The sequence below is a fragment of the Triturus cristatus genome, chromosome 3_2, assembly GCF_964204655.1.
Source record: "Triturus cristatus chromosome 3_2, aTriCri1.1, whole genome shotgun sequence".
NCBI classification, from domain to species: domain Eukaryota; kingdom Metazoa; phylum Chordata; class Amphibia; order Caudata; family Salamandridae; genus Triturus; species Triturus cristatus.
Genome location: NC_140584.1, coordinates 826,975,259 through 826,996,114, shown reverse-complemented (window position 1 = coordinate 826,996,114; position 20,856 = coordinate 826,975,259). Strand labels below are relative to the sequence as shown.

The window sequence follows — 20,856 nt, the reverse complement described above, 5'->3', positions numbered from 1 at the left end:
GCTTTTAGTTCAGTGCTTTTGACAGCCATACAATCAATACAGCTGGTCTTTATTAATTCGTGCTGCTCCAATTTCAACAGCTCATGTTCAATTTAAGATTTCTCTGAGTTCAAAGTCTTTATCATCCAATGAGCCAATTCAGGAACATGTATTGGTGTTGACAACAAAGACCGAGTACACCGCTGCTTCAACCTCCAGGCAATATTTTCTTTTGTCTAGTTTCCTAGTGGACAGATTCTCAGCTAAGAGCATGTTAGAGAGAAAGTCGGAAAAAATGACGAGGACAGCTTCTAAGCAAAATAATATGTTATAGTTACATATGTTCTGTCATATGTAATTTCCTGCCCATTTGTCTGCCATTTTTATGCCCTCTTGTCACTTTAAGGTGTATTAAAACTACTGGTGATTGACATATGACCCATTACTGTGGAAATAACCTCCTTTGTTTAATGACCAGAAAATGAACCTTAAAATCTCAAACAGACCTTCCCAGTCATGTCATCACTGTCTGCTCTGCCGAATTTTGCTGCCTCAAAAAATACAAATATTGTGGCTCAGAAAGCAAACCTTGCAGTGTTTTTGCGACAACGCAAGGTGCCTGTCGCAAAAATACAGTGGCTCACCTGCAGAAGCAGCAAACCAGCAAGTGACTTACAGCAGGAGAGAGCTGGGAAGTGGGGTGTCTGGTGCCAGAGAGTGTGTAGGTTTTAGTTTTAAAGCTGTACTCTCTAGGGCACGATTATAGAGTCCGAATTAAAAATAGGTCTGGGCCCGAAAATAAAAGTGTCCCTCATTCTTGAATTACACAGCTAAAAATGTGGGCCATGTACGAAAATTGGCCCCATTTTGAACTTGTAAAGGCACCTGTGTAAGTGTTTTTCCAGGTATAGAAAACTGTATGGATTTGAGCTTACTACAGGCAATATTTGTCTAATATCAGGGAAATAAATAGTAGTAAATGGCCCAGCAGACAATAAACAGGCCCACAGACAGCCAGAAAAACCGGCACGCCACATGAAAAGGTTTGCTAGAGAAGAGGTAGGTAGGAGGACTGGTAGCATGAGGGAATGGGGAGCAGGGAAAGATTTGTTTAGGTAGAAGGGTTGGAACGGGTGCGGAAACTGCTGCAGCACCCCTAAAATATCATGCTGGGTTCAAAAGGCGAATAAGCAATACAAAGGCCTTTTAAAGTTGTTTTTATTTTGTCACATTTGCTGTGTGTTCAGAGACAGAGTTCAAATGTCATGCTATGTCTGACAAATTACTGCTTATCCTTTCTAACTTTAGGACTGATGTTTACTTTTCTTTTTCGAACTGCAAAGTTAGAGGATTGTCATGTAAATTATGCAACATAATGTATGTCATTGAAGTGGGTAGGTGAAATCCTATGTATATATACTGTCGAAAGATATATGGATAAAAAACTAATCACATTTGTTTGTAATTCTGAAGTATGATGCAAACAAAGATTTTAGTCGGGTCAAAGCAACTTTACATAGTGATGTCCAAGTGATAATTTTTGTTGAAACTTGATTGTCACAGATTGGCGTTTGTGCGTTATACAGTTTTATCAGTAAAATTGCATATCAGAGTGATTTGTGGCAATTTCAATGGAAAATGTGCTGTCTATAAATGACAGTGCTCTCTCACACCATGCTTTAGTAATAATTTTGTGACGTGCTCCAAAATTCAGACCACACCCTTACCACTCTTCTGCTGAATTGACCAGGATCATTTGCTATACTTGTTCCCATGTCACCATAATGTTCCACAATCCCTCTTGACTTCAATGATGTAAACTTGATGGCAGCACCCCCGCTTTGAAAATTGTTCCTGCACCCATGGTCCCACTACTCTCTCTATATTTCTGAACGTTTGCTAGTCCTCCCCTTTTCTCACCCTTCATCTTTGTTTCTCTCTCTCTACCACGTTCCCTTTTTTGTACGCCAATTAAAGGATTTGTATTTAATTCCTTTCTCTGGGTATACTTCTCATCCTCCTTTCCTTATGGTGGTTTTAAGGATTGCTCTTTCTCTCATTGGCATTGCATCAGTTCCCATCCCCTGCATTATTTTTGGGGCCTCTGTCTTGACGTGGTACTGTCTTCTTTTCATAGCATGTTCGCCTACAGTTTAAGATTTGTTTGCCACCCTCTTGTAGTCCAACACAAGGTTTCGGTTCAAGTTTTTGTTTAATTTTGACATTGCTATTGTTAAGCTTATTATTAAAACTACTACAATAGGATCATTGCTTTGTCAGCAGGTTGCTTCCATTGTTCTACATGTAGGGTAAACATTCCATCGGGTGTAATGGTCTTGGCAGGAAAGCATCTCCTCTGCTCCCGAGAGGTGATGGATATGAGATAAAGTAATCTTACCCCACCCCCCCTTTACGTACATTATAAGGATATTGCAAGTCGCCGAGGAGTTCCTAAGGTTATGGAACTCCAAGGTGACTTGCAATATCCTTATGTACGCCAGCGGGTACTTTATCCCATATAATGTATGGTCACACCATCACTTTTCCCTTTAACCACTTAAAACCTTGGTGCATAGAACTTTCATATGAAAGTGCGAGTATGTTTGCAAAGGTGAAGAATAAAAAAAAACCTCTAGTGCAGAATTAAATTCATCAAAAACCTGGCCGACATTTGTTGCAAACAGGTATTAGAAACAGTTCAATATGAGTCGGTTTAAAAAAAAAAATAAGAGCTCCAGTAGCTCGACATGTGTAGAAGCATTCAGACAGATTTTAGCTTTTCTCTAACTATCTAAGGAGTGCAAAAAATATATAAAATTAAAGACGGGTGACTGTGAGATATGGGGATGTTTTTTACTGAGTGACGTCAAATAGACTAGCGCGAAGCTGAGCTGTCTATGATATCACTCAGAAACCTGAGGTAAAAAACATCCCTGTAATTCACTTTTTAACAATCTATAATTGTATGTAATGTATAGCCCCACAAATTATCTTTCCCTGCCTTCAACTACTGTGCAGGAGCTGAGGATAATGCAAGAGCTATGCATAACAGGCCCTCTCCTCCCTGACGCAACAGAGAAATATAAATATCTTACCTGCTATCCTTAACCAAAACCCACTACCTTCCCCCTCCTGCAGCTGTGCTTTCTGTCAAACCAGATAAGCAGAGCTGCGCTGACAGCTCAGGGGAGGGGGGGGGGGCTGTCAGTCTAACCTAGAAGGCCTTAATGACATCACACAGTTGATAACCAGTTTTTTTTATCAACTGTAGTGATGTCATAGTAAGGAGTCATGACTTTCAGAATCTGATGGAGGCTTTCTATGGGAGGCATAAATAGCAAACATATTCTCTCTGCTTGTCATTGTAAAGTAGAAAAATAGAGCAGAAGAAAGAAAAGCAGCGTTCAGCTTTTATTGCTTTTAATAGCTTATCAGCTATGCTCCGTGACCTAACCTGCCTTTCACCCTGGCTGCTAACTCTGACAGCAGCATTGTGACGCCAGAACTCCACTGTAATAACTTATAATAGTCGAGTTCTGACGTCCTTTCTTTATAACTGGTGACTGGGTGAGTCACAAGTCAATGATATATTAGAGGCTGGCATTTATACAAGGATTACAGAATCCCATGTATTATAGTCAGCTTCTGAGGGCACGATCAGCAATAAGGTGCTTGATAGCCTTGTAAACTTTAAATATAAACTCCTTACCAGAGGAATGAGGGTAAAGCCTTTTTCCGAGATCTGGGCCAGCGAGTGGACTGGGCAGCATCTATGGTAGGTTTACCTCCAGTATACCAGGGTCTCAAGTACTGCTACATTCCAACTGGAAAACCAAGTTATTCTCTCACTTTCTCCCTCTCTGCACACTTTACTTTCCAGGTGTAGTGGGGAGAGTTGTCAGGGCTTTCTCCAGAAAGTAGTAGAATGTTTGAAATCAGAGACTCAACAGCCTGTCAATGCTGTATCTCATGAAAAGAATAGGTCTTACATGTACATATCTGTATCTGTAACAGCAGATGCCCACCAGGCTAATGTTGATGTCTCACATAATCGCCAGCTCTATAAGGAAACCAGTATTGGCAAAGCCAATAGGTCTCGCCTATGGGTGAGATTTTGGCTAATTGGCGAGCTATTGGCTTTGGCAATCAGGTGGAGAACAAGAGGGTGGATGGAGGTGGAGAACAGGAGGGCATGTGCATTAAGCTGCTTAACCACCCTTATGTTATTCATCAATGAACCCCATACGCATGGAATGTAGTTTTAAATCAGGCAAAGTGCTGCCATATTGCACCTGTATTGCATTATAATGACATCCCTTTGTGCAGTAATCAAGGTTTCTGTAAAGTACTCTGTTGGACTTTGAGCTGAACTCTCCTGCTCAATATCTATGCTTCCTACGTACAGTTGAATGTATAATTTAAAAATAAGTATGAATGCAGGTTAGGTGAGCTTTTCTTTATTTAAATTAAATAATCACTTTTGAAGGGTCTATCATATATGGCGAGTACCTACCACTTGGTTGTAAGAGCTGCAACTGGCAACGACAAAAGAATGGATGCAGGCTACAACGGAAAGAGGAAGAGTGTGGATGGGCAGCACCCAAATGAGGAAGTGGAAGTGAGTGGGTGGGGTAAAGTAACAACAGGATCTCAAAAGAGGGAGAGCTGGTGGTAGCAAGCTATACTGAAGAGGGACGGAAGCGAGAGGGAGGGGCACTGAGTGGGGAGAAGTACACAGCATGACAGAGCCAGCTGAACAAGACGCAGTCTGATAGAGTGCTCAATCAGAAAGAAAAAGAAGCGTCTAAATCAAAAAGCAGTGGAGGGGCACAAGGAATTGTGTGTGTGCTTCAGGCAAGCGACAAACACACACGGCAAAGGAGGGAAGCCTGGTGCTTCTGACCAATAAATAGCTAGGAAATGAGTGAGGGTGAAGCAAACCAATGGTAAGTAATGGATGGGCTCCAAGCCCACTAATAAAGTACAAAATGTCTCGTAGAGACAACACATGCGCTGTCTTGATGAGTCCTAACAAGGTATGATTTAACATGTAAAGCTTCTGGGACTCGATTACATGGTCTGACGGGGAGGGTAGGTGCGGGAAGCATTAAGGGCCAAACAGTTCGGTTAATGAACTGATTGAATCACTTTTTATCCAATTTTACAATTAATTGGAAACTTTGGTAAACGCTTCCTCTGAAGATTGTAACAAGCAGTTAATGGCAATTGAAAAAGTGTTGACTGATCTGACTAAAAGAATTAACTCAAATTTTGTATGTCCACAATCTGTGAATTTCTGTTCTTGTTGCCTCTTCAATCATGTAAAACAGTCATTCATCCTTTGATTACACCACTTCTCCACTATGCCAATGTTTTTTATCTCGTCCTTCCTGATCTTCTGATCGGGAGGCTTTATGTGGTTCAGAATGCAGCAGCTCAGCTACTACTTAGGTTCCCTCATCACAGTTTGATCTCTACTAATCTAAATGAATTTCCCTGGCTGCCGATTAAAGACAGAATTCTTTTCAAAACTTTGGTTCTGGCGCACAGACCTTTTATGGCTCTGGCCCCAGGTATCTTTCAAACAGACTCAAACACTACTGTCCTTCTAGGACCCTTCGTTCTGTGGATGCAGGGCAGTTATTCATTCCAAAAATTAAGTGGAAGAGGGGGTTCCTCCTTCTCTTTCCTGGCAGCCCAGGCCTGGAAGCATCTCCTCCTGCAGCTTCGTAACATCCACAATTAATCTCAGTTTCGTAGGCTTCTCAAAGCCTGGCTGTTCGAGATAGCGTACTGAGTAGGGATTCGGGATCTTTCTGGGTTGCACCAGGTTATTAGCTCTCTTAGTGCCGGAACACTCCTTGGAGTAGCTGTGTGCTTTAGAAATGTGAAAAATAGAAATCTGAAATAAATAGGTATATGATGTTGAAAGAAGGTTGCCCTTTGGTTACATGTCCCGCCTCTTCTCAGACAGAGTTTCGTATTAGAAACATTCCCAGTGTCCTGGGCCAGCACATAAATAGGTATTTCTCTCACATTCAATGCGTATGTAGCTCCAAGTCCTGTCCCTGTTACCTCAATAATCAACCTACTCCTACCTACATACCACCTTCTAGTGAGAAGGGGAGGGTTAGAGGTGGGAAAATCTAACTCATTCATCTCAAATCCTGATTCCCCATGATGATAAATGTTCCCCCAGATTTCACTCCATGTGTTGCTATCTCAGTTAATATCTCTCTTTTATAAGAGAGGTCATTAGAACGTAGTTCATTGGATCAATACACATACTGGGGCTGGTTGCTTCCTTTTCCATCACATTTACATGACTAGACGCATTGGGTGGTTTGGGTCAGACCCAAAGTCTTTAGAAAGAGACTATGGGCCCGATTCATAGAACTAACTTAAGACAAAATCCTAAACTTACTACCATTTTCGTATTCACAGAAGGTACTTACTCATTTTGGTATTCACAGAAGACACTTACTCATTTCGGTATTCACAGAAGTTAGGAGTCCTAAGTTTAGGACTCCTAAATGCCTTCTGTGAATACCGAAAGTCTTAAAATTAGGATTTTTCTCAGTTTAGGAGTCCTAAACTTAGGAGTCCTAACTATACTACTACTAAACTGAGAAAAATCCTAATTTTAAGGCTTTCGGTATTCACAGAAGGCATTTAGGAGTCCTAAACTTAGGAGTCCTAACTTTACTACTACTAAATTGAGAAAAATCCTTATTTTAAGACTTTCGGTATTCACAGAAGGCATTTAGGAGTCCTAAAGTTAGGAGTCCTAACTATACTACTACTAAACTGAGAAAAATCCTAAGTTTAAGACTATCGGTATTCACAGAAGGCATTTAGGAGTCCTAAAGTTAGGACTCCTAACTTCTGTGAATACCGAAATGAGTAAGTGCCTTCTGTGAATACCAAAATGAGTAAGTGCCTTCTGTGAATACCAAAATGGTGGTAAGTTTAGGATTTTGTCTTAAGTTAGTTCTGTGAATCGGGCCCCACATCATTTTGAGTTTTGTCAACTGGGCAAGATGTTATCACAGTTCTCCTGTATTGAACATCTTTCTTTAGTAATTCAGACCCGCTCTCTGGGATTCTTCTATAAACCTCCCCTGACCCAGGTTGTCCCAAGCGCCTGCCCTCCCAGTTTTCATCGGGGTAGTTTCTCGTGATAATTTTACCATGCAACTTTCTAATACATTAAGGGCCATATGCAGGTAAATTACATTTACCGATTCTTAAATACCGAATTTTACCGATTCGGTATTTATGAATCGGTAAATGTAATGTAGGTAAAAAAATACTGATTCGGTAAGTGTCGATATTTTAGAATCAGTATTTACCGATTCGGTAATGGTAACCTGTATCTCATTGATTCCTATGGGCCAGGAGGCCCATAGGAATCAATGGGAAGCCAGTTACCATTAACGAATCGGTAAATACCGATTCGGTAATGGGGGGAGCTCAATCAAGGGTGGCAGAGTGTCACATTGACACCCTGTTGCACCCCTGATTCCTGCATGTGTGCACATGTGGCACACATACATGCCCTGAGGGCATGTGTGTCTGCCACATTGCACACATCTAAGGGCCAAATGATGCCTTAACTGAGACATTCGTCATTTACCACCAACTTTCAGTTGGTGGTAAATAACGAATCCCCACACCCACCACACACTCCCCCTACATCTCATTTCTGTGTTCGGTATTTACCGAATCGGTAAAATTACCGATTCGGTAATTTTACCGATTCGGTAAATTACCGAATACAGAAATGATCCCCCTACATATCAAAAGCCTAAATACCGGTCGGTAACGGTATATTTACCGAAAATCGGCCGTTACCGACCGGTATTGGGCTACCTACATGAGGCCCTAGATGCCTTAAGTACCCTTGAGCATGTTGATTGACTGAGTCACACTTCCCCTGAGAGAACCATAGATTGCCTAACTGATGTACAAAATTATATTACTATGCCATTATTGAATTCTTGCTCTTTGGGGTTTTTGATTTGGAACATTGCAGGCCTGGATTTAAAGTAAATTACCCACTTAAATTGGATTTTATTAATTATTCCAGGATTATTTGTTTACAGAAACCCTGGTAGGTCTCTAAAAAAACAATTCTGTATGGATTTAGAACAAAATATTGCTCGGCCACTCCATCTTCTTTTGGTAGAGCCAAAGTGGTTTTATCACATTGGTGTAAATTTTCCATAAAATGCCAAATGTCAAGAATTCCCACTGGATTGCATAATCTGGTTCTGGTGCTGTTATACTTCTTATAAAAGGAGGTTGACAATTCTTCATTTTTTATAACTAATTCCTCTCAAAATATACCCTGAGCATATGCACTTTAGGTGTGCATTGTTTGAGTGCTCCAGTGAAGATCACCAGTTATTTATTTCTCTAGTCTTTCTGGGAAATGTCATCATTCACTGCTGTGCAGAAAGTTGTCAAAGGTTTAAACGTCTTCTATCTAGTCATGTACTTAATGATATACATCTCAAACATACACAGAAAAGGAAAATGCTAAATATGATGCTACACAATTTCAACCTTATTTTTACAATGAAGGAAAGAGATGTTTACTCTGACCACTTGGCTAGACCAACCTTCACTGGGAGAGGGTGTACCTCTATTATTGATTTTATTTTTGTGCCCGGTACCTTTGCCCTTCAGATTAAAGGCTCCAAGTTTGTATAGAAGGGGTTCAGTGACCACAGTCCAACCAGACTTTCCATGGATTGGGGTAACAGTTCTAAGAGTACCATGCAACTACCTGGTAAGGGTGTAAAAATATTGAATAAAGGACATAGATTGAGGAAGAGTAAAGTGATACTATATTAAGCTATTTTCAGGATGCAGTTGTAATTTTGAGGTTTGTGTGAATATGAATTTAGAGGCAGGTGAAATATTATCATCCTTTAGATAGATTTGTGAAAAGATAAAAGTGGAATTAACTTTCCAAGGTGCTTTAAATTCTATACCAAGTTGTTGATGGTTTAACCGGCACTCCTTTAGGACCCATCTGGATTATTGAAGGCATCAAAAAAGATATAACAGATGTGCCTAAGTGCCATTCACAATATAAAGAAGTGGTTAAAGAATGAAAACACCTCCTGAAAGAGGAAGCTTAGGTTCAACTTCTTCAAACAATTTCTTGTACTCGTTGCGCCTTGTTTTGGGAGAATTGTATTCATCCCATCTTTGTCCAGGCAAAGGATTCCTCGCTGTCTCTCTCTATTTCAGAGGACATCTGGATGAAACATTTTGAGGGGGTTTAAAGCCCTGCTGATACCATCCACTTGAATACTGACACATATTTACCCTTAGAAGTCTGTAATTTGGTTTGCAATGGGCAGGAAGTCAGCGATGAAATACTGGCCATATCAGAAAATAAGGCCGCTGGCCCTTCAGATATGTATAAATCTGATATTCATATCTGGGCCCTACTTCTGACCCAGGTCTTAAATGCAGCTAGTAGTGTTAGTATACTGAAATATAGGTCCATTTCCACACTCATCCGGGTATTTAAAAAAAGGGATAAGAACCATCCAAGTTGTTACTGGCCTATCTTGCTTATTGCCACAGTCGTCAAAGTGCTTGGTCAGGGGGTCTTGAACCGGTTGTCTCAGTAGGTGGAAGAAAACCATAGTCTCATATATTTGAAACGATTTCAGAACAGGTTTAAGCCCGCTTGACCAATCCCTAAATACACCGTGGGCAATCAGGAGTTAATGCACATTGCCTGTATGGACCTCACATCCACCTTCGATAGGGTTAATACAGACACATTTTGGAACATCATGTTCTCACTAAAGGTAATCCCTGACATTGTATACTTCCTAAGAGACATCCATAGGAACATGTCTGCTTCAGTGAGGTATTGACAGAAGAGAGAAAGGACATGACTCATGTTGGCTTCCCACCCATCTCAGTAATATTCTACGCAGACGGTGAGGTACTTCAGACCAGAACCGCTTTTTGTTGCATCAATTACTTGATTCCTTTGTAACTTTTATGAATTCATCGGACTTGATTACCAACTTTGCTAAATCACACTTCATGGTAGTAACGCCATATCCTCTTAAACTAAATTGTCTAAAGTACAAGGGTGTCATATTAGCATGCTTGGCTCACTTAGTTATTTCGGTGTGTTGTTTCAGTCGTGGCAACTCTTGGTCCCTGTCACCTCGAAGAAAGATCTGCAGGGTAGGGTTGTTGCCTTTGTCTCTGATTTCAGTGCTAAATTTGATAATAAGCCATACAAGTCTTATTAAAGATCTATCTAGCTAATGTGTTTTAACTGTTTCGTATTGTAGTGATATATGGGGTTACTCAGACTCCACTAACATACAAACTGTTGAAAACCAATTTATGAAATAACTGTTATCCTTACACCAGAGAATGCCTTCCTATATACTCCTTGAGGAACTAGGCCAGGACTAAATTTTAAGGTGCGTTTTAGTTTGGGTTAAGAAGGAAACTGAGCTTAATCGAGTGATATTGAGAGATTGTATTAGTTTGGAGAGGGTAACTAGTATAGCATGGTTGCATTTTTTAAATTCTAGTCTTACAGCACTAAGTCACCCGAAGTTCTTCTTTCATCCGGAGCGCATTACTTATCTGATGTGAGCTGGACTACAAGAAGTTTCCTGTCCCATCTTTTTGATCAGAAAGAATCCTGACACCTTCAGAGGCATTCATTGCGATCCTATGCGCTACTGACATAATCTCCTTTTATTGAACCCTACCTTACAGTTAATAATAATGCTAACCATTGTTTTTTTTATTAACAAGTTTTAGGCTAAATTATCTTAATTCTTTATTACCAGTTCCTAGAGGTTGGTCCCAGGTTAAGACCATCGGACCGTGTAGTTGTGATTCAATCTCTCAACAGGACACCATGTGTTTTGTAAGCAACTACATAAGGTTTTTACATTACTTCTTCTCAAAGGATTACATTTTACTTAGGTTAGTCCTGCTTTGTTATACCTACAAATGCTCCCTGATGAATGCACTTGTTTTTACATGGTGTGATTTGTAAACGGTGCTGTTATAAAAAAAGACTTGTTGGTTTACATTATATTTATGCATTGATGTAACATTGAACTGTTTTTTTATGGTTTTATTTTAAAACTAAGTTAAAAAAAATATGATTTGTATAGACTGTTTTATTATGGCAGTATTTCCAGGTTTTAAAGGGGTTAAATGTACCAGACCGAATACTACAATGTATCAAGTCTTCCCTGGTAGCCCCATCTTTTTCCCCAGTTTATCAGCTGCCCTAATCGCAAGGCAGGGAGAGACAGCTCACTAGAAATGAGTTTGAGGACAGGTTTTTGAGATTCTGCCTCAAATATTCAAATTCCTTGTGATAGCTCAAATTCACCAATTCAAAAGGAATGTGGGACCATGCACAATTTAGAGAGTTTGATCCATGTGCCAATGGCCTGGATTCCACTGGAGGTCTTGATGCCTGATTAACAGGATCACCAGGGCAGTTCAAAGGAAACAATTTATTATTACAAAGGGCCACTAAGTCGAAACTATCTTTGCATTTTAAACTCTCAACCAGCCACAAGATGTTGCAGGACAAGCAAGAGGACAGTTACAAAATAGTTACTTTGTGGATTCCAGGGCGAGGACAACTTGGTACTCGTTGCTGAGTAATGCCCAGCACAACACAGAGAGGAGGTGAACTCATGTAATGTTGCTGAGCAGATGTTTTGACCCTGCCGGTAATGGATGTATATTCTCCTGCCCTCCCAGACATGTACAAGGAGCAGCATGTGGATTGTCTTGTTCATACAATGAACAAAGATAAACAGCGGGAGAAAAAGCCTTTTGTGCAACATTCACTGTGTTCACCATAGGAATCAATTAACCCGTTATTCCAGCCATGTAACAGTTGTGTAGCAACCTGCATATGAGGTGCCTTAGCCCCAGTTATAGAAAGAGAATAGATGAATTTTACAGGTGGAGGGGTGGGAACTTTGTATTACATCTCAACGCGAACAGGTAAAATGTGCTCATGGCCCTGGACTTTGAAACTGCTGCAACCAACTAGAAGCCTTCCTGTTGCCTTGTTTGTGAAAGCAGTAGCAACCCTCAAATACCGGTTACGGCACATTTGGGTTCCCAGACCTGCCTGATTAGCCTGCTGCTCTGCCGGGGGCCGTCATAGAAGACATCAAGAACCTTTAATTGACTTGTAGATTGTTGCATTCACTAGGGGAAATATCATGGCAAGTCTGGAAAATGTGAAAAATACAGCATGAATCGGATATCCACACAGTGTGGGGACAACTGGCCTCACAGTTGGAGGGGGTTGGAGGTTGGGGAGGGTGGAAAATGTCACTTTGCTTGAACCGCCACATTTCTTGCACTGACTTAATATGCCCAGCATCTATGTCATGCTCTACCCTTTCCTGACATGTTAATCCCGTGGTCGTCACCATGTTCCCTTTTACATTTTAGACCTGCGCTCTACAGTGTCCCATATCTCAGGTTATGCCTTGCATTTCACCATGCCCTGCCTTTGGTAGATAAGCTGTTGCTGCTTCTCAACCTGACTTTAAGTTCTAAGTTTCAGAATTTTTGTCTATAGGTTGGCTTCAGACATACAAATGACTACGTGACGTACGCCTGGGTCAAAGATGATGAAATTTCATTCAGTGAAGAAGTCAATCAGGTCAGTATAAAATCATTCTTTTTAGTGATGTCTGACTGAATATCCGTATTGTGCAGGACTGATGAGTCAGTACAACATAGTGTTGTATGTGGTAGGAGCTTAAACGATAAGAATGGACTGTGACACATCTGAGGGGCAGAAGTTAAAATATAAAGATACAAACTGCATAAAGGAATTCCATACTAGCTGAAGTCCACAGGAAGAAGGCATGTGCAGTTGTGATCCTGCAAGGTATGATAGGTTGGCAAGTTAAGGTTGAAGGAAAAGTTAACAACGTCTCCTCTTGATCTACCACCCCAAGTGCAGTTTTCCCAACCCCCTTTTCGTTATGTAAGGATTTTTCCTGCGTTACAACTGTACTCTGAATTATTCCTTGCCGCTTGTGATTAATTACTATTTAATATTCATTGACACTACAGACTAGATAATAGATTGTAGATGTAGTGATGAAACTCCTTGTAGATTCACAGTCTTGGGCTAAGAAACCAACCCCAGGTGAACAAAATATCTGCAGCAGGTTGGTCAGCTAATAACATAGTTTAAGGGAACAAGGTTGGCAGAAAACACATCAGGAACATGTCTGCAGGGAGTTTGTCTGCAGAGCTGAAGGAAGTTGTGTCATGAAATGCAGACAACCCAGAAATGAGTGTGGTGGCCCAAGCTACAGGCAGTGCAAGCCAGAATTACAGCTGTATGGTTGAACCTAGGAGCCTTTTATTGTGTTTTACTATACCTCCATTCTGCTGCAGCCAATCCTTGTGAAGTATTATCCTATCTAGCATACCTCCACTTTCTCGGAGTGTAGCAGAAAGGAATAATCCCTAATGATCCATCAGCTCAAACAACCTTCAGGTGGTGTTTGTTATAGATCACTCAAGATGTCTTGAAGTGATTTGTGGCAGGGAGAACCCAGTGCTGTTCTTTCAAAACAGGAGAGATGTGGTGGAACTTTCTTAGGTTGGTGTTTACTCAAGCTCCTACATAAATAACAGCTTTGATAGGTGTCACTTATGACACTAGGAAAACAGTAAGTTAGTGTGTGATAAAGCGAGAGCCTGGCTTGTGAGCTGGAAGCCAACTTTTCTCTTTTTCATAAACACCATTAAAGATTGAAGTTTCCACAACTCAAGTGGGAGACGGTTCCGGAGTTAAGTCTCCAACACTGAAAATTGTCAATCCCTTCGGAAGCTACAAGTAGTTACAGGAATGGTCAGCTATGATCGGTCACTGGTGATGAGTGGTCATCTGAGGCAGTTCCAGGTGATCTTGTGAATCAAGTAGACAGGCACAGTATGCAAGCATTTATGAACACAAGTCAGAATCGGAATTTTGAAGTGCAGTCTTGCGCTTAGTATCAGCTGGTAGGACAACTCCTTGGATGAAAGACACTGTCCTCTTTGTGCAAACTAAAGACAAACTGAACTGTGGCATTTTGAAAGCATTACAGTGTTTTAAAGTGGTGCTCAGAGTTCCCTAAATAGGGCATTCTTATAATCAAGTTGGGATTTATTTAGGGCCCAAACACCAAAGGATGTATGCCGATTGGAAGAAAGTGGAGAACTCTAAGAAATGGGTGAAGGTTGAACTAGCAGTTATTGATCACTTAGTCAGTTTGAGGAGCTAAAGTCATGTCAACGTTCCTGAAGATTCCCAAATTCCCTACTGTATCAGAGTAATCAGTTAAGACTCCTAGTAAGATAACTGGTAATGACTGCAAGTATAGAATGAACAAAGGTGCTTGGAGCGAAGAAGCATTACTTCTGTTTTCCCCTTCATTGAATTTGAGGCTTTTTCGCTCCTTGAATTTAACTTTCTAAAGGAGTTAGGTTGATCTGACTCCTTAAGATTTAATCAGCATAAGACGTTCTTCAGAATGAACAGGAGCAACGGTCTAAGATAAATGTTAAATATCACCTGAGAGAGCATGGATTGTGGTAAAGCGGAAGAAGTAATAAGCTTGATGCATATGGTATGGCCCTCAAAGATGGAGGCAAACTAGCTTAGTGTAAAATCAAAGACCCACAACACCATAGAAAGGCACTCCGAAGGAAGCGAATGGTTGATGGTGTTAAAACCCACTAATCAATCTTACATAACGCAGTTCAAATAGCATATTCCAGACCTCCACCAGGGCTGTCTGGGTTCCATGTCTTGGGCAAAGGCATGACTGGTGAGAGTCTTGGAGGCTGTCTCTCTCTAAATGAGCCAAGTAAACACACATTTTCCCAGCTTTTGGTCATCCAGGACAATCCTGCAGTTGGACGGAAGTTGCTATGCAAAGTTGTATCTTATCTAAGGAGGATTTTTTACAAAAAGAGTGTAATTATTGCACTCATATAAGGGTCGGGCAGTGTCTGTGGATAAGGAAAAACTGAAGATCTTGACCACAAAAGGGGCTGGGATCTCTGAGTGAGATTTAGCTGCTAGAGCAGCAAGTGAGTCTTTTGTCTGCAAGTGAGTTTCAGGTTTAAAAAAGAGATTCCTCACAATAGAGGGCTGAAATATCTGTATTCTGCAGCAGTGGAGCTTGATCAGTGGCCTTTTTAACCTGAAATTAATCTAATGTATTGTGCCCGTGGGATGAAGAGACTTCTGAATGCCTTTAATCTGCTTCATAAAGAAAGGTTCTCAGTGGGGGCATCAAGACGCATGCACACTCATTAAGCACTGTGTTCCCAACAGGGCTTCTTTCCACCATCTGTAGGTTAAACTTGAGGTGTGCATACCTAGGGATCCATTCTGTAAAGTATTGTGACTGGACAGCCCCAGAAAAGATGAGCTGAACTTATATTGGTGGGGAATCCGCAGCCTTTTAGAAGTAATACTCTTCCACTGTGTCCGAAAGCAAAATCTGAACCAGGCCAACAGTGCAGCTCTAACGCGAAGGAGCTACAAGATATTGGGAGCCATTTTAGTTTCAGAGGAGGAGACCCCTCACCTTGAGAATCTGTAATTAGTGAAGCTGCCTTGAGATCTATGTCAACTCTGCTCCGAATCAGCACCCTGATGAGCAAGACCAGCATGACAAAACCTGGGAGCTGGATAAAGAAGCTAGGCTGCTTGATACAGCTGTGTGCAAAGTGGCTGTCTTGGTGCAATCCATCTGGTATATCCTGAGTCTGGAGCCCCGTGAGTAGCCCTAGTCTATGCTTGCACCCACAGTTCAGATCCCAGTTAAATTAGCTGTTGCTAGTGGCCTTGTTCATCTTCACTATGACACAATTTTCTCAATGTATATCATGAACAACCACTTTCGTCTTTATCAATCGAGCTAAGAAGTAAAGTTCTCACCTCTAGCTACATTATAAATGCAACCCACCTTTCTTTTGATATACAATCTACTTCCCTGATTGGTGGTTTCGATGGAGCTGAGCTAAGCCACTTTCTCCTACTCTGAATTTTTCTGACATTAAAGCCACCCCTCACATCAGCTGGCTTTACACCTGAATTTTACAGTTCCATTTATGTTGTCAATAAAGACAAAAGCACCAAAGACACCTGCTAATATGCTGACCTCACAGAACGCAGATATAAATAGGGCGGGCAAGAAACCTTAAGTATGGCTCAAACTAATAATGAAGACCAGCCTGTGATTGCACACTTGCAGATGCCATCTACAAAATTGAATAATCAACTTTCATTAGAACAATTTTAAAAACATGAAATCCCTGGCAGCAAAATACTTACCACTTTTGGGCCAGTCTGTAAAAAGAACATTTTGTTTCAGGTCGTGAACAGTGGCAGCTCCTCTGCTATGGCAGAGGAGTGTCGCCCCACTGCTTTCAAGCAGTGCGAGAAGAGGAAACATAATATGATAACTTTTAGTTATTATCATATTATGTTTACTTTGCGGTGGGCAGCTGGGCGGGGCTGCTCTGCTCTCCGACCAGATCAGGGGCGGAAGGGTTTGCCCATTCCAGTGCGCAATGACTGTTTAGTCGTCCCTGCCGGGCCGACCAAAGCAGTCATGCGTAGTTCCCTGTTCTCCATGCAGGCTGCATGCAGAACATGTCCACCCCTACGACCCCTGGCTGAGTACCATGTCACGGCGCTCAGAGCAGTCACAACGCTGCAGTGTAGCGTTGTGATTGGCTCAAGGGAGGGAGCCTGGCTGCCTGCTTCCTGTTCCTGGAAGCAGACTCAGGAGGGCAGGAGCACTGAAAACCTGTGTCCTGTCCCCGAGGTAAGTTTTCTTTTTTTTTCTTTCTAACCCCGCTCACGACACCCCCCACACGGCACCCCTCGCAACCCCCCGCTACACACCCCCGTGATACACCCCACCAGCCATGCCAGCCGGCCCTGATCGTGAAACATTTATTTTGATGGCACAAGTGCCATTGTTATATCATGTGCCATTGTGTGGCTGGTCAAATTGTGGCATGGATCACTTGTAACCACTCTACCAGGGTATGTTAGTTAGTGGTTCCTTCTTAAAAATCCACATACATGCACGTAACTGGAAATGGAAAGGGGCAGTATATCTTGGTTCTACGCCTATACGTAGCGTGACAGCATAGTCATAGCGTTTGTTGGGTATGCTGACCTCCATGCGGAGGTTAACCACTGGTATTCGCAGTAGTGTCCAGAGACAAAAAAGTTTTAAAAAAATGATTGTGGTAAGGTGAGATTCTTCAAACATCCTCACTTGAGTGAAAATATTTATTGGTGGGTGGGAGTTTAAAGAAATTAAAATGGTGAGCGTGTGCTTTTAGACCGTATTACTATGTCTGACATGCTGAAAATGTCCATTTATACGGTCGACATGTTTCAGCCCTGTTTGCCCAGCCAGATCTAGGGGGCTTTCTTCAGGACCAGAGAGAGTATATCTGTGCAATTACAATTTGTATTGCACTTCTCAGCTGGGTTAATATTGGCCCGCTGTGAGGATTAGGTCAACAGTACCTTTAAAGACACTCGTTATGGCATCTTCGGGGCTCTTCTCTGCTTGTGCTTGTTCTCTGCTTGTGCTTGCTCAGCCCTCGGTGGCAGAGCAAGCACAAGCAGAGAGCATCCCATGCTGCAGCAAGCTGGGACATACTTGCGGAGCCCCGAAGATGCCATAACTAGTGTCTTTAAAGGTACTGTTGACCTAATCCTCACAGGGGGCTAATATTAACCCAGCTGAGAAGTGCAATACAAATTGTAATTGCACAGCTGCTGTCACTCCAAAACCAGACGTTGAATAAACAAACAGACAGAGGCGCACAGAATGGTAAAGCAAGAAAATGCCCACTATCTAAAAGAGGCATTTTCAAACACACAATTTAAAAACCACCTTCATTAAAAGGTGTGTTATTAAATTCTGGGCTCAGAAAACCTAAACTCGATTTCCCTATCTTGGCCTAATGGACAGTTACTCTTGTAAGATGGTACAAGGCAGCTCTCATGTTAACCTATGGGACAGATAGCCTTTTAATAGTGAAAACTGAAAGACACAGTATTTCTCTATCAGGACATGTAACACACACCAGTACGTGCCCTATCGTTCACATACCTCACCCTGTCCGTGGTGTACATTGAGCCTACCATGTAAGAAAAGGGACGGTTTGGGCCTGGCAAGTGGGTGCACTTGCCAGGTTGACATGGCAGTTTGAAAGTGGGTGCGCGGACACTGCAGATGCAGGTCTGAGACACATTTACAGGGCTATGCATATGGGTGGAAAAACCAATGCTGCAAGCTCACTAGTATTTGATTTACATGCCCTGGCACACTCAATGCACTTTACTAGTGACTTACCAGTAAATCAGATATGCCAATCATATGCCATTTAGCACTGATAAGCAGTTGTAAAGTGCCTAGAGTCCAGCAGTGTCAGAAAAATAGGAGGCAAAAGGTTTGGGTATAAAGCTGCAAAAAGGCCAGGTCTAACATCGTAATTAAGGGCAGTAAACACATTTGTTCACAAGAATCAAGTGTGCAGCTTTGTAGTATATTACGGGTTCGATCATAGATAGGCTTTTGATAGACCTATGAGTGTGGTATTCCCATAGTCGTCTTGAGAGCAATAGAGATTGCACTACTGTTTTGAAGTCTCCTATCGGTATCAAGGGTTCTAGTTTTCGTAGAAGGTGCAGATGTAGGTTAGCGCTTTGAGTTGCAGCTTGTGTAGGAGCTTGCATGTTTAGATTTGAGTCTAGTGTGATAGCAATTGATTTTACGGAGTCGCAGATGGTTGGGGTGCAGTTTAGTGATTTGATGTTAGGAAAGTAAGGTTGTGAAGCAGGGCTTGGGGCGAATATAATGAATTCGGTTTTCAGTGGATTAGTTTTAAATGGTTGTGTGCCAGCCAGTCCTGTGTTTTCCTCAGGGTGTCATCCGGTCTCCAAAAATCCTCTTGAGAGGAGAGTTTGATGTAGAGCTTAGTGTCATCACCATACATGCGGTAAGAGATTTTTGATTGTATAAGGATATCAGTGAGTGGTTCCATGTATAGATTGAAGAGCGTTGGTGAAATTGTACAACTTGGTTGAACGCCCCTGTCAATGTCTGCTACATTCGATAGGGTGGTGCCTATTTTCACTCTGTTGTTGATTCTGCAAGAAGAAGGTCAACCAGTTAAGGACAGCTCCTGATAGTCCCATTCTGAGTTCAAGAGTTTCTCAGAGGCGTTCGTGGCTGATCGAGTTGAAGACCGCTGATAAATCTAGAAGTGTTATGAGACAGGATTAGTTCTGGTCTAATGATGTTTGTATATCATCTGGGATGTGTAGAATGGCGACCTCTGTATTGTCCAGGCCTGAAACCAGATTTGTGTTTGCCTAATAGGTCAACACTCTTGATGTGTTTGCCTAGCTAATCATGGGTGCATTTTCTATCAATTTAGCCTGGAAACTACTGGTCGGAAATTGTTTGTCTTTCTGGTCCTTGCCCGTTTTTTTGGGTAAGGGAGATACTTGTCCCATCTTCAGGCATTCAGGGAATGATCCTTGTTGGAGAGATGCATTTACAATATTTGTCCATAAATGAGTGACCGATTGGTGGCTCCCTTTCAGTGAGGTGGGAGGGAATGGGATTCTGGATTCTGGATTTCCCCCTCAGACAGAGATCTATTTTTCTTGGGACAGTTGGGGTGTGTTGGTCAGTATTCTTTTCTTTAATAAATATTTTTATTAACAACTTAAATGCGACATTTACTGTTGACATTAAGTACTATAATTATTCTGTGTGACACATATCGATTACAGAGGACAGCATTTCATTCCAATCTTCATATACATTACATTTCTCAGGGTGTGTTTGGCACTGACGAAGAGGGGACGTCGTGTGGGTTACAGATATTACCCCGGTATTCATTCCATTTGCCCCATACCTGTATCCATTTTTTGGGGCAGCCTCTCGCGATATAAACAGTTTTTTCTTGCATCATACACCAGTCCATGTTTATCTTCCAGTCTGCTACTGTGGGAGTCACACTGACGCCCCATAACTTGGTCACGTTTTGTTTCGCTTCACCCCAGCATCACCCACAACTTATCTTTGCCATGCAGATCCGTGTGTTCCCAGACGTTTAATAGACTCCTCTTAGCATTTATGTCTATACTTATTCCAAAAACTTCCCTGAAACATTGGTGAATGTCTGACCAATATTTTCGAATATGTACACAGTCCCATAGTATATGTATGAACGTACTCTCATGCCCGCATCGTCTCCTACACTTCTTCGTCTAGGTCTGAGACATCTCTTTCCCAGTGCCGTTGAAGTGTTTCAAGGGGGTCTGGGCGTTATTGAATTTTTTTTTATACGTTAGTGATACTGCTTTTGTTTGCATGTATCCGTCGAGGAGTCTGTCTTCCAGAGGAGAAGCCTCTGGGAGGGACTCACCCTTCAGTATTTGTGATAGCAGTACATGTCTCACCTGCGTGTATCTGTAGCGTTCCGAGTCAGCCATTTCATACTCCTGTTGGAGAGTAGCAAATGGGACGACTCCACCCCCTTTCTATAGATTGCCTAGTTTGGATATTCCTATCATGTCCCACCGGTCGAATCCCTTTGTTTTCCTCTGCGTACCCAATTGATCGGTGTCCCACAGGGGAGTTCCCTGCGTTGGCTTCGAACCTCAGCCCATGCTTCTAGCGGCGGCATGCCACACGTGTACTAAGTGTCTAGTTGGTCTGATCAGGGAAAACATGTTAGGTTTGGAGTACAGGGCCATGTTATAATTGCCACCGG

General features: G+C 41.8%; 1 protein-coding gene across 5 annotated transcripts in view; it reads left to right on the top strand.

The window, feature by feature from the left end:
• INPP5K (inositol polyphosphate-5-phosphatase K) overlaps positions 1–20,856 on the top strand; it is a 501,130-nt gene that overhangs the window by 403,958 nt on the left and 76,316 nt on the right. For all 5 annotated transcript variants that reach the window (XM_085649054.1, XM_085649055.1, XM_085649052.1 and 2 more), the window contains one exon: positions 12,602–12,685. In XM_085649054.1, the coding sequence (XP_085505180.1) occupies positions 12,602–12,685 (84 nt within the window). The remainder of the gene's footprint in view (positions 1–12,601; positions 12,686–20,856) is intronic.